The following is an 18,498-nucleotide window of genomic DNA, read 5'->3' as shown; positions in this document are numbered from 1 at the left end:
ACTCAGTGTTTCAGCTATAGCCCATTAGAGCGAGTTTGCAAAGTTTGTGCTAAACTAAGCTTCATGAAGAGTGAATGAAATCCCGATGACTCCCATCGTTTAATCCTCCCCTAACTAAAGAATTACCTCAATCCTCGTTTTTCACAATGGAAACTCAGGAACTTCCGTTCCGACTCCGAAACAAATGTGCTGCCTTTGAGCTACGAGACCGGACAGTGGAACACGAAGAACAATTACTCTTCTCAACAAAAAGCGATTTCTAATAAGGGAAGGATTGGGGCTGTGTATCTCTATTTTTTTAACAATGTCACTATAGATGCTATAGTGACGTTGCTCTAGAACACGATCCTGCTTTTGGAAAGAAGCTGTGTTCTAGATATCGGGACCAGTTACCGCCTAACACCCACCAAGTACATGTGACTTACTTGCTATAGTTGGAGCACACCTAACCTGGCAACTTCATAATGCTGTGATTACGATCAGTGTAGCCATCAGAACACTGCCAAGTTAGGTTTGCCCCAACTATAGTTTAATCTGCGGGTGCGAAAGTCCTGTGATCAATCTTGAGCAGTTACTACGAGTGCAGGATTTTTGGTTATTTTCCCTCCCTTTCAAAACTATGCTTGAATTGGGGAAGTGGCAATAGATAGTGTTGCCATCTTTCGATAGAGACCAAAGTCGAACTTCTGCCCTTATGGGAGGCTTTATACTCTCGGGAACATCAAACTTCCGCTCTAAATCATTTCGCTATGCGAAAGAGACTTGAATCTCCCCAAGTAGCATTAGTAACAACAACAACATTACCTTAGTAACTACACATATATATTTGCATCACTGACCCAGCCCAGGTAATGGATTATTCTTTGCTGCTGTTTTTCTTCCGTTTCACATAAAAAATCGCTCTGGCAGTACCCCCTGTAGATTCAATTTCACAAAAACCTAATATATTTTTCTGTTCGTACTAAAGGGAAAAAACTTCGTCTTTCAAGAAAATCAATACATTTTCATCACGCATTATGAAACACTTTCTTTCCGAGTTAAATTTGGACACTCACTTCATATTTATCAATGTCCTAGCGTTATTGGCAGTTATTGCATTTTGTGTCAAGTAAACTGGAATTACGGCATAAGGTGAAGTGATAAATAATAGATTTAATGCATATTTTAGTAAGTAGGTTTGTTTTAACCTTTTCTTTTAGTGAATAAATATTTTCTCCTGTGCTGTAATAATCAATATTTTTTTTTTCGTGTAAATGCATAAAAAATGCGATGTCATCAAAGGGCGGTGATGACGATATTTTTCACCCATTGCATTAAACAATTCAAGGATAAATGTATTTTTCGAAAGTTCACTTATCCGTTTCAGCGACATATTTCTTTTATTATTATATTTAACACTAGCGGCGGTACCCGCAAGGCTTTGCCCGTAGTAGAAAATTAAAAGGTCATTTGGTTCACCTGTATATTTACAAATAATGGATGATGAATTTCTTTCCAATTTTCTATATTAATCTGCTCGTCCACGTTATGGTAGTTTGCTCGTCCTTGTTATGATAATTTGCTCGGTAAAATGTTCTTAAAATTGGAATAGAAAAAGAACAAAATCGAATTTTTGAAAAATCTCTTCGAGGTGCACACCTCCAAGCTACAAACTAATTTTGTGCCAAATTTCATGAAAATCGGCCGAACGGTCTAGGCGCTATGCGTGTCGCAGCGATCCAGACATAGAGAGTTCCAGACTTTCAGCTTTATTATTAGTAAAGATATTTTAATCATTAAGTCCCTTTTGTTCTTGTACTTTTGTTGTTTAACCATCTTATGCATCTGTATTCGTCCCAAAGTGCCCCTTACCATAAAACCTCACCATAGTGCAATAATGGTTTTTTTTTTAATGAGTAGCAATTGAAAGAGCATAGTGTAACATGTTTTTTGACACATAAATCATTTGTCCTTGTGCCTTCGTGCCCCCGTTTGCGAAATATAAAGTCTTGAAGTTGGGTGACATTTTTAGAAAAGTCATCTAATTTAGCGCTGGAAACAATGATCAGGTTGTCGATATCTTTGAAAGCTAACGAAACTACAACGGCTGTTTACTAGTTCATTAAGTTGGTTCAAAAATACATGTAAAAAAAGTTTCTCTTGGATAACGGGCCACTCTCAATATTTTTAGACTTGAGGATAGTATTATACTGGAAGAATTTTAGCTTCCTATTTCAAGACAAAACGGGTGCTCAACCCCCTCCCCCAAACTTCATACGTATGGGGAGGGGGAGTGAAAAAATACACTGAACTGAAAAAACATGCAACATATTATACTATACACTAGTAATATGCATATAAATTGCAATAAAATAATTGTTTCAAAAAAAAAAAAAAAAAGCTGGGGAAATTAAATATTTCTATACTTGTGGCATTTTGATACTTCGGCTAATGTTAAATTAAGGGGTCATTAAGCGCCCTCTTATAATTTGAGTAAGAAGCTAAAACTTTTACAGCATAACACTATTAGTAAGTCTAAAAATTAGGGGGTGGCCGGACTTCAGCTCGAAAAAAAAAATTGAACCAACCTATTGTTCATGTTTAGCGAAATTTGGTGATTTTTTTTTTAATAACGCCAGACTTTAAGATCTTTTATAACCTCGTGCTTATATTACCCTTGTACCCCCATAACGGGGGGACGAGAGCAAATGATTCATGCGTCAAAAAAATGTTCCACTGCAGAATGCTTTCTTCATTGCTACTTATCTATTTTTTTTCCATCCTAACCTCAAGTCTTTTGCATTTCCTTGTAACCCTGAAACATGTGAAGACAGGGATGTGCTACTTCAGTGCGCTATTAATGTTGTTTTTAGCAATTTAGACTTAAGAAATCGGATTAAAAAATTTTAGCTCTTTTTTTCAACCTAACTTCAACCAGAGCTTTGTTTTTAGAAAATGTTGAACAACTATGCTCATTTTTTTTTTTTTTTTTCAGTTTGGGCGGATCATTAAAAATTGCTTAAGGGGTATTCTAGTCTAGAAGCTTAATTTTAAAGTGATTTTACAGGCGTAATAGAAAAAAAAATACAGCAGCTAATTTCACTATCCATTTTCATCAGTTTTTTATTAATACTTTAAAAGTATAAAAATGCATAACAGTTGAAAAAAAAACTCAAAATTGTAGTTGGAGGAGGCTGTCAAAGTGGGGACTCTAAAAAAAAGGAGGGGGGGGGGGCTCCTGGTTGACGTGATTCCAGTCCTCCAGGTCATCTGAAACATAAAGTCAAGGTTAATTCTTATTAAACAAGGATGTAGAATTGTCTGGACATAGCCGATTTAATTTTTTTTTTCTTCACAAAATGACGTCTTTTTGAAAAAAAAAAAGTTTATTTTTTGGCTCCTTTTTTGAACTTTGATATTTTTTTTAAATAATAAAAATCAAAAATTTAAAAAAAAAAAACCCTACGTGGGGACAATTTTGATAGTACTAAGAAAGTCTATACCAAATTTCAAGTTAATCGGTGTATTAGAACTTGAGATATCTTGTCAGCCGTATCGAAAAAACTAGTTTCGAGAAAAACGCTTTTCAAGTTTGCAGTCTCATTTAAGCAAAAGAGCTTATTTCAACAAAATTAACTGTAACTCCAAAAATAATTTGAATTTCCATAAATCCTCTTAGAAACTTATTCTTAAAGGTCTAAACTCTGAGAATATGAAGGGGAAAAAATCTATTTTTAATAATTTCTTGACTAGAATACCCCCTTAATGTGAGTGATCAGCTAGTGGAAAAAGAAGATATTATATGTTTAATTGAATTAGAGAATTAATAACATGCTTATAAGATACCTTTCAAAAATTTCCGTTTCTTAAAAAATGCCACAAAATGTATTCCTACAATAAATTTTTAAACTGCAGATGAAATAAAAAATGTTTATTCTTAGTCGTGAGATTTCACTCATCTTTTCGATTTCTTTTGCAGCGAGCATCCGTCAAAAATTATTCGTCGTTTTTCGGAAAGTTTAAGAGCCAAATGGAAACTTGGAAAATGCGACAACGATATCCTCATCGTAGTTGCGGTCACGGATAGATTGGTAAGAGGTGTTTTTTTTTTTGCAATAAGGCCGCTTATGTAAATCACTTGTAAAACAATTGAATATCTATTGGTAATATTATATTTTTAAGCTTGAAAGACCAATATTTTGCAATTTGTTTTGTAACCCTCCTTCCAGGGTTGTCCTATTTTGTCCACCCCGGAGAAAAACCTGGAAAAAGCCGTCCCGGACAAAATGTCATTTTGTCCCTTTTTTCGGTAAACTGAAAGTTTTTAGTTAAAATTTTGAAGTTTGAAAATACTAAATATTTATATAGATTCTTCCTATTCAAGTACTATTTTAATATAAAAATAGCATGCATAAATATATATATAAACAATTTGAAAAATATTTTAAAGTGAAAATAAAAAAAACTAAGATCAGTTGAAGTTTATGTAAGTGTAAAATAAATAAATAAAATGAGTGTTAATAAGTTATAATGCATGTAATAACATTTATAGAAACAAACACATCAGCTAGGCATTTCAAGATGTTTATCTGTGATGTGGAGTTTTATTGAAAATAATAAATGCATTTATAAAGTTAAAAAGTAGAAATAAAAAGTTTTTAACGGTTGGAGTCTCTCAAAACATTAAAATCATATTTAAAAAGAAAAAGTACTTGATATTAATAAAGGAAATGTTCAAATGAAGTGAAATCTGTTCTTGTAATACAAATACAAATGTGATGATCAGCAACAGGCTCTGAACCCAGCTAGGCTGTTCCTAGTCAATTTATTAGTCCCCAATGAAGATTAATGGTCATTTTAAAGCTATCCACCCTTTTGCTCATTATAGTCTCTTCCGGTACACTGTTCTGAGTACCCACAACCCTACAAAAGTAGTAATTTGTATGACATTAACATATCCATAAAAACATGCAGAGTACATAAATATTTTACTATGGGGTGACATCAATAAAAACTCAAAAAATATAACAATAAAATGTTTTTAGTCTATAAATCCTCGTTTTGCATGTATGTCTCCAAGCATTTCTTTTGACTTTTTCATTGAGTATAATTTCTACTGTTGTAATATATAATAGTGTAATCACGCTCAATAGCTTATTCACATTGTTATATTTTATTAATTTTAAGTAAATTATGATCTAAAATTAGTTGCACCAATGTGTAATAAAAATTTGTTTTGGATTTATTAAATTCTAAAGTTAACAATCATTCTATTACGATTAAATGATTAATTAATAATACATAATGTTTTTGAATTATATACTAATTTTATTACACCATAACAATAAATGTATGTGTGGATAATTAGTTGATTTTTCATTTCGTCCATTTTGTCCAAGTTCGTCCGACTTCCCAGACTTTTTACAAAAAAGTAGACAAAATAGCTACTCTGCCTCCTGCACACGAGGCAGCTGTGTTGAATCAACTTTCGAACAGTTAGTTATCAGGATGTGTAACCGGGTAGAAAAGAGGAGGAATCACCCAGAATCCTTCCCATATCAGACACCTCGTCAGGCTGGATGAGTTGAATCCTTAGAGCAGGAATTAAAATAGAGGGAGCAAGTCCAATTATTAGCTTGACAAGAGCTGACCCTAAGACCCCAAGTCACGTGACTCAACAACGACGAATGGTTGGCATGTTTTGCGTGAAACAAGCGAAAGACGCCTGATTTCTTCAAATGCTTTGCTTTAAAGTCTATCACGTGACTTGGGGTCTTCTTGCAAGGACGGATACAAGGGAGGGGCGATGGGGGCGATCGCCCCTCCCTTGAAGGACCCTAAGCTGGTAATTTTTCCGCACTGAATTCTAAAACAAAAGAGTAGGCCTGCTTTGATGACTTTAAGGAAAAGAATGGTGTTCAACCCCCCCCCCCCCCCTCCGGAAACTTATCGGAATTGGAATTTCAAAAAAGCATTAAAAATGCCTTTTAGACATTAAAATGCCTTTTAAGGCGATCTTTAGTGATGTTATGAGGAGGAGTTTGGAGACCTTCTCCCGGACATTTTACAAAATTTTAAGTTTTAAAGACGCGATTTCAGACATTTCATGTAGCTTTAGGGAAAAAAATGGATTCAGTGACTTTCCTCCGATAATTTTTCATAACTGAAGTTCCAAAAAGCCCAATTTTATACTAATACAAATGTGACGACCAGCAACAGGCTCTGAGCCCAGCTAGGCTGGTCCTAGTCGGTTTATAAGTCCCCAATGAAGATCAATGGCCCTCCCTCTTAAAGCTATCCACCCCCTTGTTCATTACCACCTCTTCCGATAAGCTGTTCCAAGTGCCCATAACCCTACTAATGTAGTAGTTTTTCCTTATTTCCAGGTTAGCCTGAGATTTTTGAATAGCTTAAAACAATGACCCCTCGTCCTGCTTTCGATGCAAAAATTTAATCCGTTAACATCATTCATTTTGATAAATTTAAACAACTGAATCCTGTCACCTCTGAACCTCCTTTGCTCCTCTTTTTAGACAACCTTTCCCTCGATATCATCACGAAGTTGAGTTTCTTATATGTAATTTTAAAATATCTCTTTCAACGGAAAAGGAAAACCTAAATTTCTGTATTTTAGTTGTTTTAAATAAAAATAATGAGGCAGCCCCACCCCCTCCCCCCAGCACGTGTAAATCAGATACGCAGTAAGAGGTAAGGTAAAAAGGAATCGCTCCCTCCTTGAAAGAATTCTGGATCCGCCCTTGGTGTCTTTTAGAGATGAGACGGGCTCAGCACGGGCCCGACAGCCCGAGCCCGGGCCCGAAGCGGGATCGGGCTCTAGAACCGAAAAAAGGTTTCGGGTTCAGGCGGGCTCGGGCTCAAGCACAGATATTCAATCGCCAATCTCCATACAAATTCAAAGCAAATAAACATTTTCCTACTGTGAGAAAATGAAAGGAACATTTAAATCAGTTCAATCAATGTCAAATTACTCCCCCCCCCAAAAAAAAACAAATTAATTAACGCTTATTTATAGTGTTTTTTTTTTTTTTTTTTTTTTTTTTTTTTTTTTTTTTTTTTTTTTTTTTTTTTTGCGATTACTATTGCAATATGTCATACCGTGATGCATTTGAAGTGGAGCATTTTGAGAAAATTTAGAAACTTCTCTCTGTTAAATGAAGAACATTTGACGTAACATTTTTCATTAACAGAGAGATCATGTCAGACTGTTGACGGCTCGGTTTTTGAAAGTTACCTTCGGGCTCGGGCGGGCTCGGATTTTGGTCCGAGACAATATCACTCGGGCTCGGTTACAAATTTTCGGGCTCGGGCGGGGCCGGGCTCTCAAAAATGAGCCCGAACTCATCTCTAGTGTCTTTACGAATGAAAAAGTCTTCACTCCCTCCATTTTATCTCATCTCAATGGTTAAATCAATTAAAATGACTTAATTAAGCTTTAACGCTTGGCAATGGTGTTCTACAACATTGCCAAGCGAGCTAGACATGAGTAAACTAGTTGAGTCAACTTGTTTCAGGTTTAACAGCGTTGTAGAAAATTCGGCTTAATCCAGTGGTGTGAGACATGAAATTCTTTTTTTTTTCCTACGTAGAGTTTTCTTTCGAGAGGAAAAGGTGATTCCACCAAGTTTAGAGACACCCCTGATAGTATTCCGTAGTACATCTTTTGTGCAAAAAAAATTAATCCAATACCGGGTCTTATTCTCGTGGTGACACTAGTTGTAAACACAATCTTTGAAAAAAAAAAGTTAGAAGTTTTTTTGACAGAGAACGTAATGGAATAAAAAAACATGAGAAATCGTGCCATTTTGAAAACATTACATACCACATAATTCCTGCTGATTTATGTAACAATAAAATCAAAACATACTCGTAATGAATATAATTTTAATCTAATATGAACTGACGGGATTATACGGGGCTGAACTCACATAAAACAATAGTTAAACAATAAGAAAGATGCTGAGTTGACACCACAATGCGAAAAGCTACCAATTGTGCATTGTTTCGAAAGTCTCAGTTCTTCTGTCTCGAAATTTCACTTTGCGAAGATTCCCTAAATTACGCTCATTTCGTACGCATTAGAGCGATTCATGACAACTTATATGTGGCATGGAAACTTCGCGCAGAACTGGTGGAGGCTAATTTCTATTCTGTAGCTTCCTATGAAATTTATATCAGGGGCTTTTGCGATTCGAAATTTCCGACATTTTCGAAACTTTTGGTCTGGCAACATTCTGAAACCAAAAAAAAAAAAATTAAATAAAAACTTTTAAAATGTTCTTTTTCAATGATTTTTGTATACATATTTGAAAAGTTTTTACGGAGGAGGGAGAAGGGGGGTCGTGCTTCCGAAAGTTTCAGTCTTCAGAAAATTTTACTTGAGTCCACTTGCACCCCTGATTTATATATACTGTTTAGAGTCTGGATTAACTTCAGATGTTCTTGGCAATGATGACTTCTTATTAAAACAGCAATTTTATTTACAAATATTTACCACGAAATCTGTTCAATGGGGTTGTTTCCGAAATTTTAAAAGTTTTTTTTTTTCCTGAAAGAGAAATCCTTAAAAACGTAGGATTTAACCATTTTTGAAATAACTTGACAAAGTTTGATATTTTTTAGCAATTATTTTAATTGGTCGCAAATTGAAGTTAATTTTTTACGCTTCTGCCCATGACATCACAAGTGATGAAATGCAATTCACTGATAAAATTAACGCACAGTGCAAATTATCATAACCTTGCAACGTGGTTGACAGTAAAGTGTAAACATTTAGTGCGGCAATGTTGTAGCGCGCCAAAGTGCATCACGGATGACGTCATAATGACCACGCCTTATTTCCAAATCAGACAGTTAAAAAAAATATAAAAAATAACTGTTGCGAAAATAAAAGTTTTTTTCTGTCTTCACGTTTTTTTTTTTTTTTTTTTTGCTTATTCTATCAATTTCTGTGACTAAAAGAAGTACTTTTGACTGAAACAGACAACCTCATTGCTAAATGCTTCCATCAAATATCAATGAACAGCTTAAATACTACGCTAATACATTGTCAAGGTCATAGCTCAACTTACCAGAGCCGCACTAAATATGTTTTGGTTTCATATTCCACAATTTACTCTCTGTTTACTTCGCAGTCGTACACCGATGTGGGCAAAGCCACTTCCTCCTACGTGTCGCTGAACGAGGCTCACCGCATCTTCCTGGAGAACAAGGCCCACTTCACCGCGGGCCACTTCTTCGAGGGCCTGAGGGCGATGCTCGCCGACTATCACGAGAGCACCAGGGACATGAAGAGGCCCGTCGAGAAGGGGCTGGACATCGCCCTCATATCCGGCTCCATCATCGGGGCCGTGGTGCTGCTGGGGGTGGTGCTGTTCATCGCGTTCATCGTCTACAGGCGATGCAAGATGGAGAAGCCCGAGGTGAGTACATTCCAGTCCAAAGCGTAGGGAATATTGACCTTAAGAGTCATTTTTTTTTAACGTTGGACACTTGTGATGGTTGATGTCTTCAATTTTCGTAAAAATTTCAGGATATGTTAGTGGTACTATGATAAGAAAAATGGAATTTTCTTTTTCTAAAAATACTGATTTGTTTGTTCTTGAGTAGAGGTCAAAGTTTAAGGTCGTGAAAAAAAAAAGAGCTAATATATGATTGTTTTACTGCAAAAGCAATGAGTGAACCAACTCAATTTTTTCAGTGTGGATGATACTTGATACTAGGCACATGCGAGTATAAATATTTTGGTGGCACATTCATGGCTTTGAGGGCAAAGGTCAATTGAAAATGTTTTTTTTTTTTTTTTTTACTTTTTTTGCCTTGTTTGGACCCGGATATCTGCTAAAGCCGTGAGTAACCCTCTGAAATAAGTATATGATTAACTACTCATCACAGTATAGTACCAATAAAAACATGAAATAGCATGAGTTGCTCTTGGCTTTAGTAGTTAAACGGTCTCAAAGTCGATGATTTTTTAAAATGGCCAAGTTTAGAGGTCAATAACTGCGCACGACAGGTCAACAGCTGTAGTTATAGTCCGAGTGGCGGAGGCACACAAATAAGAAATAAGCCGTGTGAGCAAGAGCTGGGGAACCAAGTTCTGTATTGAATTCAGTAGCAAGCGCTCCGGTAGTTCTTATCGTCCATAGCCGATTGGAAGAAAAGTACCAACTAAGCGTATTATTTCACCTCAGAATGCATCTGGCTGCTAGTTGGCAAGGGCCACTGCGGCCTGGTTGGTAAAGCGATGAACTCGCAACTGGGGTGTGGCGGGTTCGGTGCTTGCAGGTAGAAGATCCTCCTTGTACGCTAATGGTGACTGGTATACTTTAAGTCTGGGAGAGCGGGGCCACAAAATCATCCAAGTTCCCATTCCATATCAGCAGGGTAACAGAAATTTTTGAGTATCACCAGGGGCCGATACAGACTACCACTTTAGGGGAGTATGGAAAAGAATGCCTAATCCCTCCCTCCTTCCTTACGAACGAAGCTACGGTTTTAAATGCGAAAATTTTGCTTGGGTTTAAACGAAGACAGAACGAAATAATAAAAAAAGAACCAAATTGGCCCGGAATAATGAACCTAATCAGGCAAAAGCGGTACTAGGTAATTTCATAAGCAATGAAAAGAAGTAGTACTTGAAATGTTTACTTTTAAAAAATATTAATGAATCAAAACGATCACTGCAATCGTTTACATTTTATTCATAAATTGTTTGGACACAATGTGGATGTATAGTAATGTCGACGGTTTGAGGGGCGAAAAAGGGAATGATGACCCTCCCCGTGTTTCCGTCCCTGGATCTCACAGCAGTTGCGGAATTGGATCTTTTCATCTGATTGCAGCAAATTATTAAGGCTTTCCTCCTAACTACAGTTTGGGCAAACCTAACCTGGCAGCATTGTGAAGGCTACGCAGATCCTAATCACAGCATTACAACGACGCTGCCAGGTTAGGATTGCCCCAACTATAGAGAAAAACACAAATCTCGACCGCACTAAAACGAAGTCCGCTACCACGATTCAAATTTGGAAAAAGTGATGTAACAATGCAGCCCACATGTTTGAAATGACTCCGTTTTGCGGTATGTATAAAAAAGGAATTGGTCTTTTTGTAATATAACTTTGTATCGAAATATTATTTTTAAATTTTGGCAGCAACCTTTAAAATAAAACTGCAAATCGCGGCAAACTGTAAATATTTTAACATTTCACATTGACCCGTTATTTCACTTTCCTCCACTTTCCCGTATTGCTTTATCGTAAAGGCAAGTGCATATGTACTGGTTTAAGATAGGTCATGAAGTGATTGACCTTGAAAATAGATCTCATTTTAACGAGATGATTAAAAATAAACATCATCTTTTAATTAAAAAAAAGTCACATGAAACTAAAAATTTACTTTTTTCTTTTTTTTTTTTTTAACTGTACAAAAACAAAAAGAAAATTTCCCCTTCCTCCCCTAAGCTGCTAGATATTCAGCGCTGAGAATGAGTTGTTAATACTTGACCTCAGTTCAACCCTGAAAAATCGAAGCAGCGTTGTTGTGGTGTTTACTATTTTTCAAAATCCAAGTTTCAACAACAAAATTGACCTTCCATTGTTTTCAAAAACCATTTTATGTTACTTAATTGTACGCCTGACTCACGCAATAAGCAACTGAATTTTCCTTATTATCAGTATTTTTTGACTCATTCCATGCTTTACATCAGTCCCTTAAAATGTACCGTTTCGAACTTTAAACCAACAAATAGATAAACATATAAGAACATACCCACGCGAACACTCTAAATTTAACGTGTTCCAGTACTCCTAGTCGCAATGGCAGTGGCGGAACTAATTGGGGTTAAATGAAATGTCAGGCCATCATTGTTTCTCCCTTATCAATCTCGTGAATCTTGCCTGCAAAGGATGTCAAAACAAAATTTTGCTTTGAGTCATCGGGGCTATATTTGTTGGCGCACGTTTTTCGCAGGACATGAAATGGTGCACCAGTAACCCTACCGAGGGTTACTGGTGCATCATTTCTTGCTTTTTTTTCCCAGCACATTATTTGGTGTAACCTCGTTTAGTATGGTTATAATGAGGATTTTTTTTACGTCTATTCGGTGTTGATTGCGTGTACATAGAACGCTTATTTTAAATACGTGAAATGCCATCATTTAAAATATGAGTACAGTAAACTCCCGATTATCCGCGGAATAGGGTGGCATGGTAGCCGCGGATAACCGAAAACCGCGGATAATCCGAATAATAGTTAAAATACGGTGCTACTGTATACAATAGCTAAAAAATATGAATAACACTTACACATAAATTTGAATTTTTACTAAAAACATTGCTGCATTGCATCTACTATCATTGAATGTAAAAAATATACATATGTAAAAGCTAAAAGCGAACAAAAACACAATCATAAGTTTAAAAAACATTTAATGACCGTTAAAAAAAATAGTGAAAAGACCCGCGGATAATCCGAGCCGCGGATAAACCGACCGCCGATAATCGGGAGTTTACTGTATGTAGGTGATCTGTGACATTTTAATGATCATTTTGTGTTATTAGGGGCCATTCATTAATTACATAAGGATGATTTTGGAAATTTTTGACCTCCTTCCCCCCATGTAAGGGTACGTAAGAGTTTTCAACCCCCCCCCCCCCCCCCATTCTTACGTAAGATTCCATTTCGTTTTTCGAAATAATAAAATAACGAATCTTACATCACTGGAATCGTTATTCAATTCACTTTTATTAAATTAAACCTTTTTGTGCAAAGAAATATTTACTAAAAAGTTAGAATCTAGACTGCATGTTTTTTGATATTTTTACTTTCTTCTATATCTAATATATAGAAGAAAGTATTGGATTCGTGCAAATTTTCGAATTTCGAATTTTGACGGATTCGAACGTTTTGAGGTGTGCTGAGTCCATTTCGACCATTTTTGGAAAATGTCTGTCTGTCTGTGTGTGTGTGTATGTGTGTATGTGTGTGTGTGTGTATGTATGTGTTTCACGTCTGTGTGTGACCAGTTTTTTGCGGCCGCTCTACAACAAAAACTACCGCATGAAATCGAACGAAATTTAGTACACATATGTGCCCCTATGTGAACTTGTGCCCATTAGTTTTTGGCGCGAATTCCTCCAAGGGGGGTGGAGCAATGGGACGTTTTTCGAGTTACGCGTGCTTGCTATTCCTCAAGAAGTAACTGGCGCAATCAAACAAAATTTGGTCCATATGTTGGTATTAACAGGAACAGGTGCTGATTCAATTTTGGTGTCAATAACTCAAACGGGGGTTGAGCTATAGAACGTTTTTTGTCGTCAATTGTGAGTGCTGTATCTCCAGAAATAATGAACGGAATGAAAGAAAAATTTATCGGCAAGTAGCCCTTAGTGGGTATAAGAACTGATTTTATTTTTGTGTCAACAGCTAAAAAGGGGGTAGCGCAATCACCCGTTCTTTTTTTCCATTTTGAGTGCCCTATCTCAAGAAGTAATGCTACATTCTGGTTGAAATTTGGAATATATGTGAATCCATATGTAAACAGGCTTTGGTTCAATTTTGACGCCGATCGCTCCAAGAGGTGTTGATTTTTTTTTTTTTTTTTTTTCCCCGAATAAAAATAGTTTTATTAATGCAACAATAAGAAAGATAAATCGTAATAGATTGTCGTCTGCGTATTTCTCGTGATTTTAATTGTATGGAAATGATCGGAAATATTATCTCAATGATTTAAAATTTTTAACTGTTGCCATCTTATGTTTGTTAATAAATAAAATATTTGTAATTAATTCAAGCAAGGCTTTTAAAGTAACTTTCAGTTTTCGCTCTTTGTTTTGTTTTTACAGTAATTCAGACATTGGGATGGTCGTCAAGTTTTTGCATGTGTAATTTTGTTTTTGTTAGGAATATTGCTTCCTCGTCAAGCATGGGGAGGGATCAGAAAAAGGAAAAATATAGAAGAAAGTTTCGTGATGGCCACAACATACTAGTTTCGTATTGATGCGATACTAATTAAAAATAAAACATGCCATACATAGTGCGATTCGTTTATTATATTTTTCACTATTCATTCTTTATAAAATAAATAAAAAACAGCTAATCCTAATACGTTTTTTACCTTTCAGACGCAAATGAAATATGATCCCCGCCAAACCACTTGACCGCGCGATTTCTAATGTAAAATATTGACTCGGAAAATATTACGTAAGAATGGGTTTGACCCCCCCCCCCCTAAAGTAAAGGTATGTAGAGATTTTTCCACCTTCCCCCTCCCCCTTGAGATCCTTACGTAATTAATGAATGACCCCTTAGAGCATTGCTTCGCAGTTGATTTTAATTTCCAACATTTTTTTTTTGCTTCTTATGACGTTATACAAATAATTGCGTAAAAACGGCAATTTTGTTTATAACTGCATAATACTGTATTTTTCCTTCGTGTTAAAAAACAAAAAATCACAAAAGAAAGATTACGGTGGGTTTTTCTCTGGTTGCTCAGATTTTTTGTGCATAATATTAATGCATACGATTTTTTTTTTTTGTGCATATCATCACCAAACATTAAAATTTGTCACCCAAAATATAAAAAACGCGAGAACAGACGACTGTGTCATTTCATATCTGAAGAGATATGAAATCTTCTATTTATGTAAGAGTAAAACTTTTTAATGCATGTTTTTTGAGTTTTTAATGCACATTTTAATGGTTATTAGCACATATTTTCATGCATATTTTGATAATTTTCTGTGCATATAATCTATAATAGAAATAAAGAATATTTTTCCAAATGCCTTCATCGGAATAATGGTTGTGACATCATCTAAAAGATAGTTAAAACAAAAGAGGAAGGGAAAAAAACTGCAATTCATTTTCTTGCAAACATTTCATAATACTCATTTTTCCCTTCTAAACATAGTGACAAAGTAGATAAATCCTATTATCGGTGAAGAAACTGTTTGTAAATTGACATTTCAAGCTGTTTTTCCTGTGGATTTTCACCACCATCAATATTATTTTCCTTAATTAATTTTTTTTCTCACTCACACGTGTTAATTCTGTTCTTTTATTTAGAAAGCGAAGCTATTTCCAGTGTATTTATAGACCCTTGTTTGTCTTGTCAATGTTTGACGGATTTACCACGCGACTGGTTTCTTGTTCTTTTGTCTTTTGTTGCTGTTTGTTTCGTCTCAATGTTTCAAAATCACTTTATTGGTTTATTTTCAGAAAACGTTGTATGAAAGTTAATTTCAGTTCAGTAGTTTATTTTTGCTTATGGTCTTAATTACTGTGTTGTTTTTTAGGAGGTTTCACAACCGGTTATTGTGTCACGCACACTGAGGAAGATTTTCATTGACTTATGAGAAAGTAGCACGTTTTGTGTTGTGTTTGAAATTTCTTGGAGGTATTCAAAACCGGCAACCACATTTCTACCTCACTAATCTTTATTGGCAAGCGTTTAGATACTTTCCACAAACTTCTCCAACTCTAATTTTGGTATATCTGGTTATTTTTAATAAAATTCCATTTGGTTTTCAAATGAAGCAGTGAGACGCACTTACATTTCTTTGCTTCTCACTGCCCCAATGCCTTGTTATTTGGTTCTATTTAGTTTTGCTCTTTTAGGTATCATGATTTCAAGTCCTTTATTGATTAATTATTTGTATGTCATAAAGGAAGGGGGCCTTTTTTTTTTTGAAAGTAAAAAATTTTTCGGTCTTACTCTGTTATTTCATTCCATTTTGAGGAAAAAAAAACAGCAAAAAAGTTCAGTCCATTAAAAAAGATTTTAGAGATTGCTTTTCTTATCGTTTATAAACTCATTCAGCATAGTCTCTTGCTATAAACTTACTTCACTTTTTTTTTATTTAAGTTTCGCTGATTAATTGGTGAAAATAATCCGATTTGCCGATTAATCGGTGAATCTCCAATAATGAAGTAGCTGCAAGTTTTGCATCAACTATCCATTTTATGGTGACTTTAAATTACTAAACGAATACCCAGATCATTCAGTCATGCATACCGACATTCCCGCGATCCCTGAAACTAAAAAATCCTCTTTAGAATAATTATGTCCGAAGAGCTTGTTTCAACAGATGTAACGTGCCCCGTTTTTGGAAACGACTATGCAAAAAGCTCAATGTAAAAAGTCCAAACAATTATCGAAAACGTTGCTTCTATCAATCTTAAATCTTACAAAGTGGAAGGTCTCAAGGATTATGCTGCCGGAAGACCATTCATTGTAATTTTTAACTGATAGAAATTCCAGCTAGATACCTTGAGGCCGATCCACTTGAACGGAAAGATGGATAAGATTTCTTTCAAGCTTCAAAAACCGTGAAATCTACGGCAGTTTTAAATGTTATTCCAGAGTTCAATGAATTTTTAATAAAATAACGATTTTCTTTTAGCTAAAATTCCGAATGCTAGCGGTTGAGGGGCACTGGCGTACATATCCAGACGGTCATTAAGGTAAACGTTAGGCTCAGACGCATCTGAGATTGAACAATATTTCTTGAGCAATCACAGATTGATTGCTTATTGCTGTTCTCACTTGACCTGAGTTGATGTTGCTTTGATCTTTCAGATTACCAAGCATGGCAACGAAAATAAGTCTAGCTCGTTGTTGTAATATTTATCAAGAGGGCGATATTTATAGCCATGGTTACAAATTGTTTACGTTCATTCAAGGTTTAACGAAAGCATAAAACTTAACTCTGCAAACCCCACTGTCCACCTGTCTCCGCGAGCGGGATCACTCCTGGGCGGTGGCGTCTATGCCCTATGCACGCAAACACACATGCCTACACGTCTACACACACGCGTCTACATAAACTCACACAAACACAACTATACACATACTAGTGATGTTCCGAATATTCGTATCCGTATCCGCGGATATCCGAGGGAAAATTAAGATCTGTATCCGTATCCGTTACTTTTTTGACGGATCTTAAACGGATCATTTCTATTCTAAAAAATTTTAAATATTTAAATTAAAGACTCTTAAATTCCGTTTAAATTAGGTTTTATTCCCTATTTAGATTATAAGGTATCATTTCAGAAGCCAATTTGTACCCCCCCCCCCCTCCCCATTGCAAAAGGGAAGGGGAAATAAGTTTTAAAAGTGTGTATCAGTGTATCTTTTTGTGGCATCGTAGCTCCTAAACAGATGATTACCAGAGATATTAATTAAAAACCGACTTAACATTTTTCACAATTATGGTAGTAAAAATTTACCCGTACGTTAAAAATTTTGGCCCTAATTGAAAGAACGAAGTTTTCTGCGTTTGATATTTATTTGAAACTTCTAACTGATATACATACAGTAGGAGCTATAATCTTGTTAAGTAAATTTTAAATGCAATCCTTAGCCTTACGCGTGATTACTAGCGATTTCATAGTCGGAAAATAAGGAGAAAAAGCTCATTGATTTAAAATTTTTACCTGCTGTCAGTTCATATTTGTTAACAAATGTGTGTTCTGACCCGCGAAATTCATCTTAGTTCTTAATATGAGGTCGGCTCTCTGGGACATGTTTTGTTTTTTTAATTTTTAATTTAATATTAGTTTTCGTTATTGATTTGGGGTTTCTGTTATTCTTCATTTTTGTTTCTCTTGGCCTCCTTCAAAAAAAGTGAGACTAAATTCTCTATTTACTGTTTGTAAAGGTGTTCCCGGATCTATATTTTGTCGGTTGGAGTAAGTTCGGTGGAATTGGTCAGCGCTGCATTTATGCTGAAATAAAATGCGAAAAAATATTTCTAGCCTGTCCAGTAGCAGCTTTGCACTCTTGCTCCTGCATCCTACATCTACCGAGTAAGCTAGAAATAATTTTTCACATTCCATCTAAGCATTAATGCAGCGCTGGCCGATTCCTTCCAACTCTCCCTCAATTTTAACGGGGATTTCTTTAAAGAATAAATGATAGTCTTGATTATATTTTTGTCGCAGTTGACATTTTTTGAAGAAACTACCATTATTCTGACGGGAATACCTTCCGTAACAAATTTTACACTTGGATAGTTGGAATTGGGTAAAAAAAATGAAATCCGTATCCGCGGATCTTGACACTAATGATCCGGATCCGGATCCGCGGATCTACTTTATTAACGATCAGGCACATCACTAACACATACACGCACGCTCTTACATACACACACAACTACATACACACAAACACACACACTCGTGCTTGCGAAAAACATAATTTGAATTCAAGATGTCAAAAATTCAAATTTTCTTTTAATTCTATTTTTTTTTTTCTCTTAATTTCACGTAAACCAAACTATGTATGAATTTTCTTTGTCTTTTTTAGTCAATTAAAATCTCTGATTAATTAAGCAGAAAGTTGAGAGGTCACGTAAGTTCACTGTGACCCTCCAAAAATTTCCTTTTTCGATAAATTTTGTCTGACGATGCGGAAAAATTATTATGATTCGGCAAAATCTGAGGAGTTTACTTTCAAAACAGATTATATCCAGAATTTTGAATTTTTCACAATGT

The 18,498-nt window shown here is 35.5% G+C and overlaps 1 protein-coding gene across 3 annotated transcripts in view; it reads left to right on the top strand.

Moving 5' to 3' along the window:
• Positions 1-18,498, top strand: part of LOC129225608 (uncharacterized) — a 65,329-nt gene that overhangs the window by 40,154 nt on the left and 6,677 nt on the right. For all 3 annotated transcript variants that reach the window (XM_054860070.1, XM_054860072.1, XM_054860069.1), the window contains 2 exons: positions 3,959-4,070; positions 9,132-9,419. In XM_054860070.1, coding sequence (XP_054716045.1) covers positions 3,959-4,070; positions 9,132-9,419 — 400 coding nt within the window. The remainder of the gene's footprint in view (positions 1-3,958; positions 4,071-9,131; positions 9,420-18,498) is intronic.

Source organism: Uloborus diversus, chromosome 7, assembly GCF_026930045.1.
Source record: "Uloborus diversus isolate 005 chromosome 7, Udiv.v.3.1, whole genome shotgun sequence".
NCBI classification, from domain to species: Eukaryota; Metazoa; Arthropoda; class Arachnida; order Araneae; family Uloboridae; genus Uloborus; species Uloborus diversus.
Note: the sequence above shows the minus strand (reverse complement) of the source record. Positions and strands in the feature narration are given on the sequence as shown.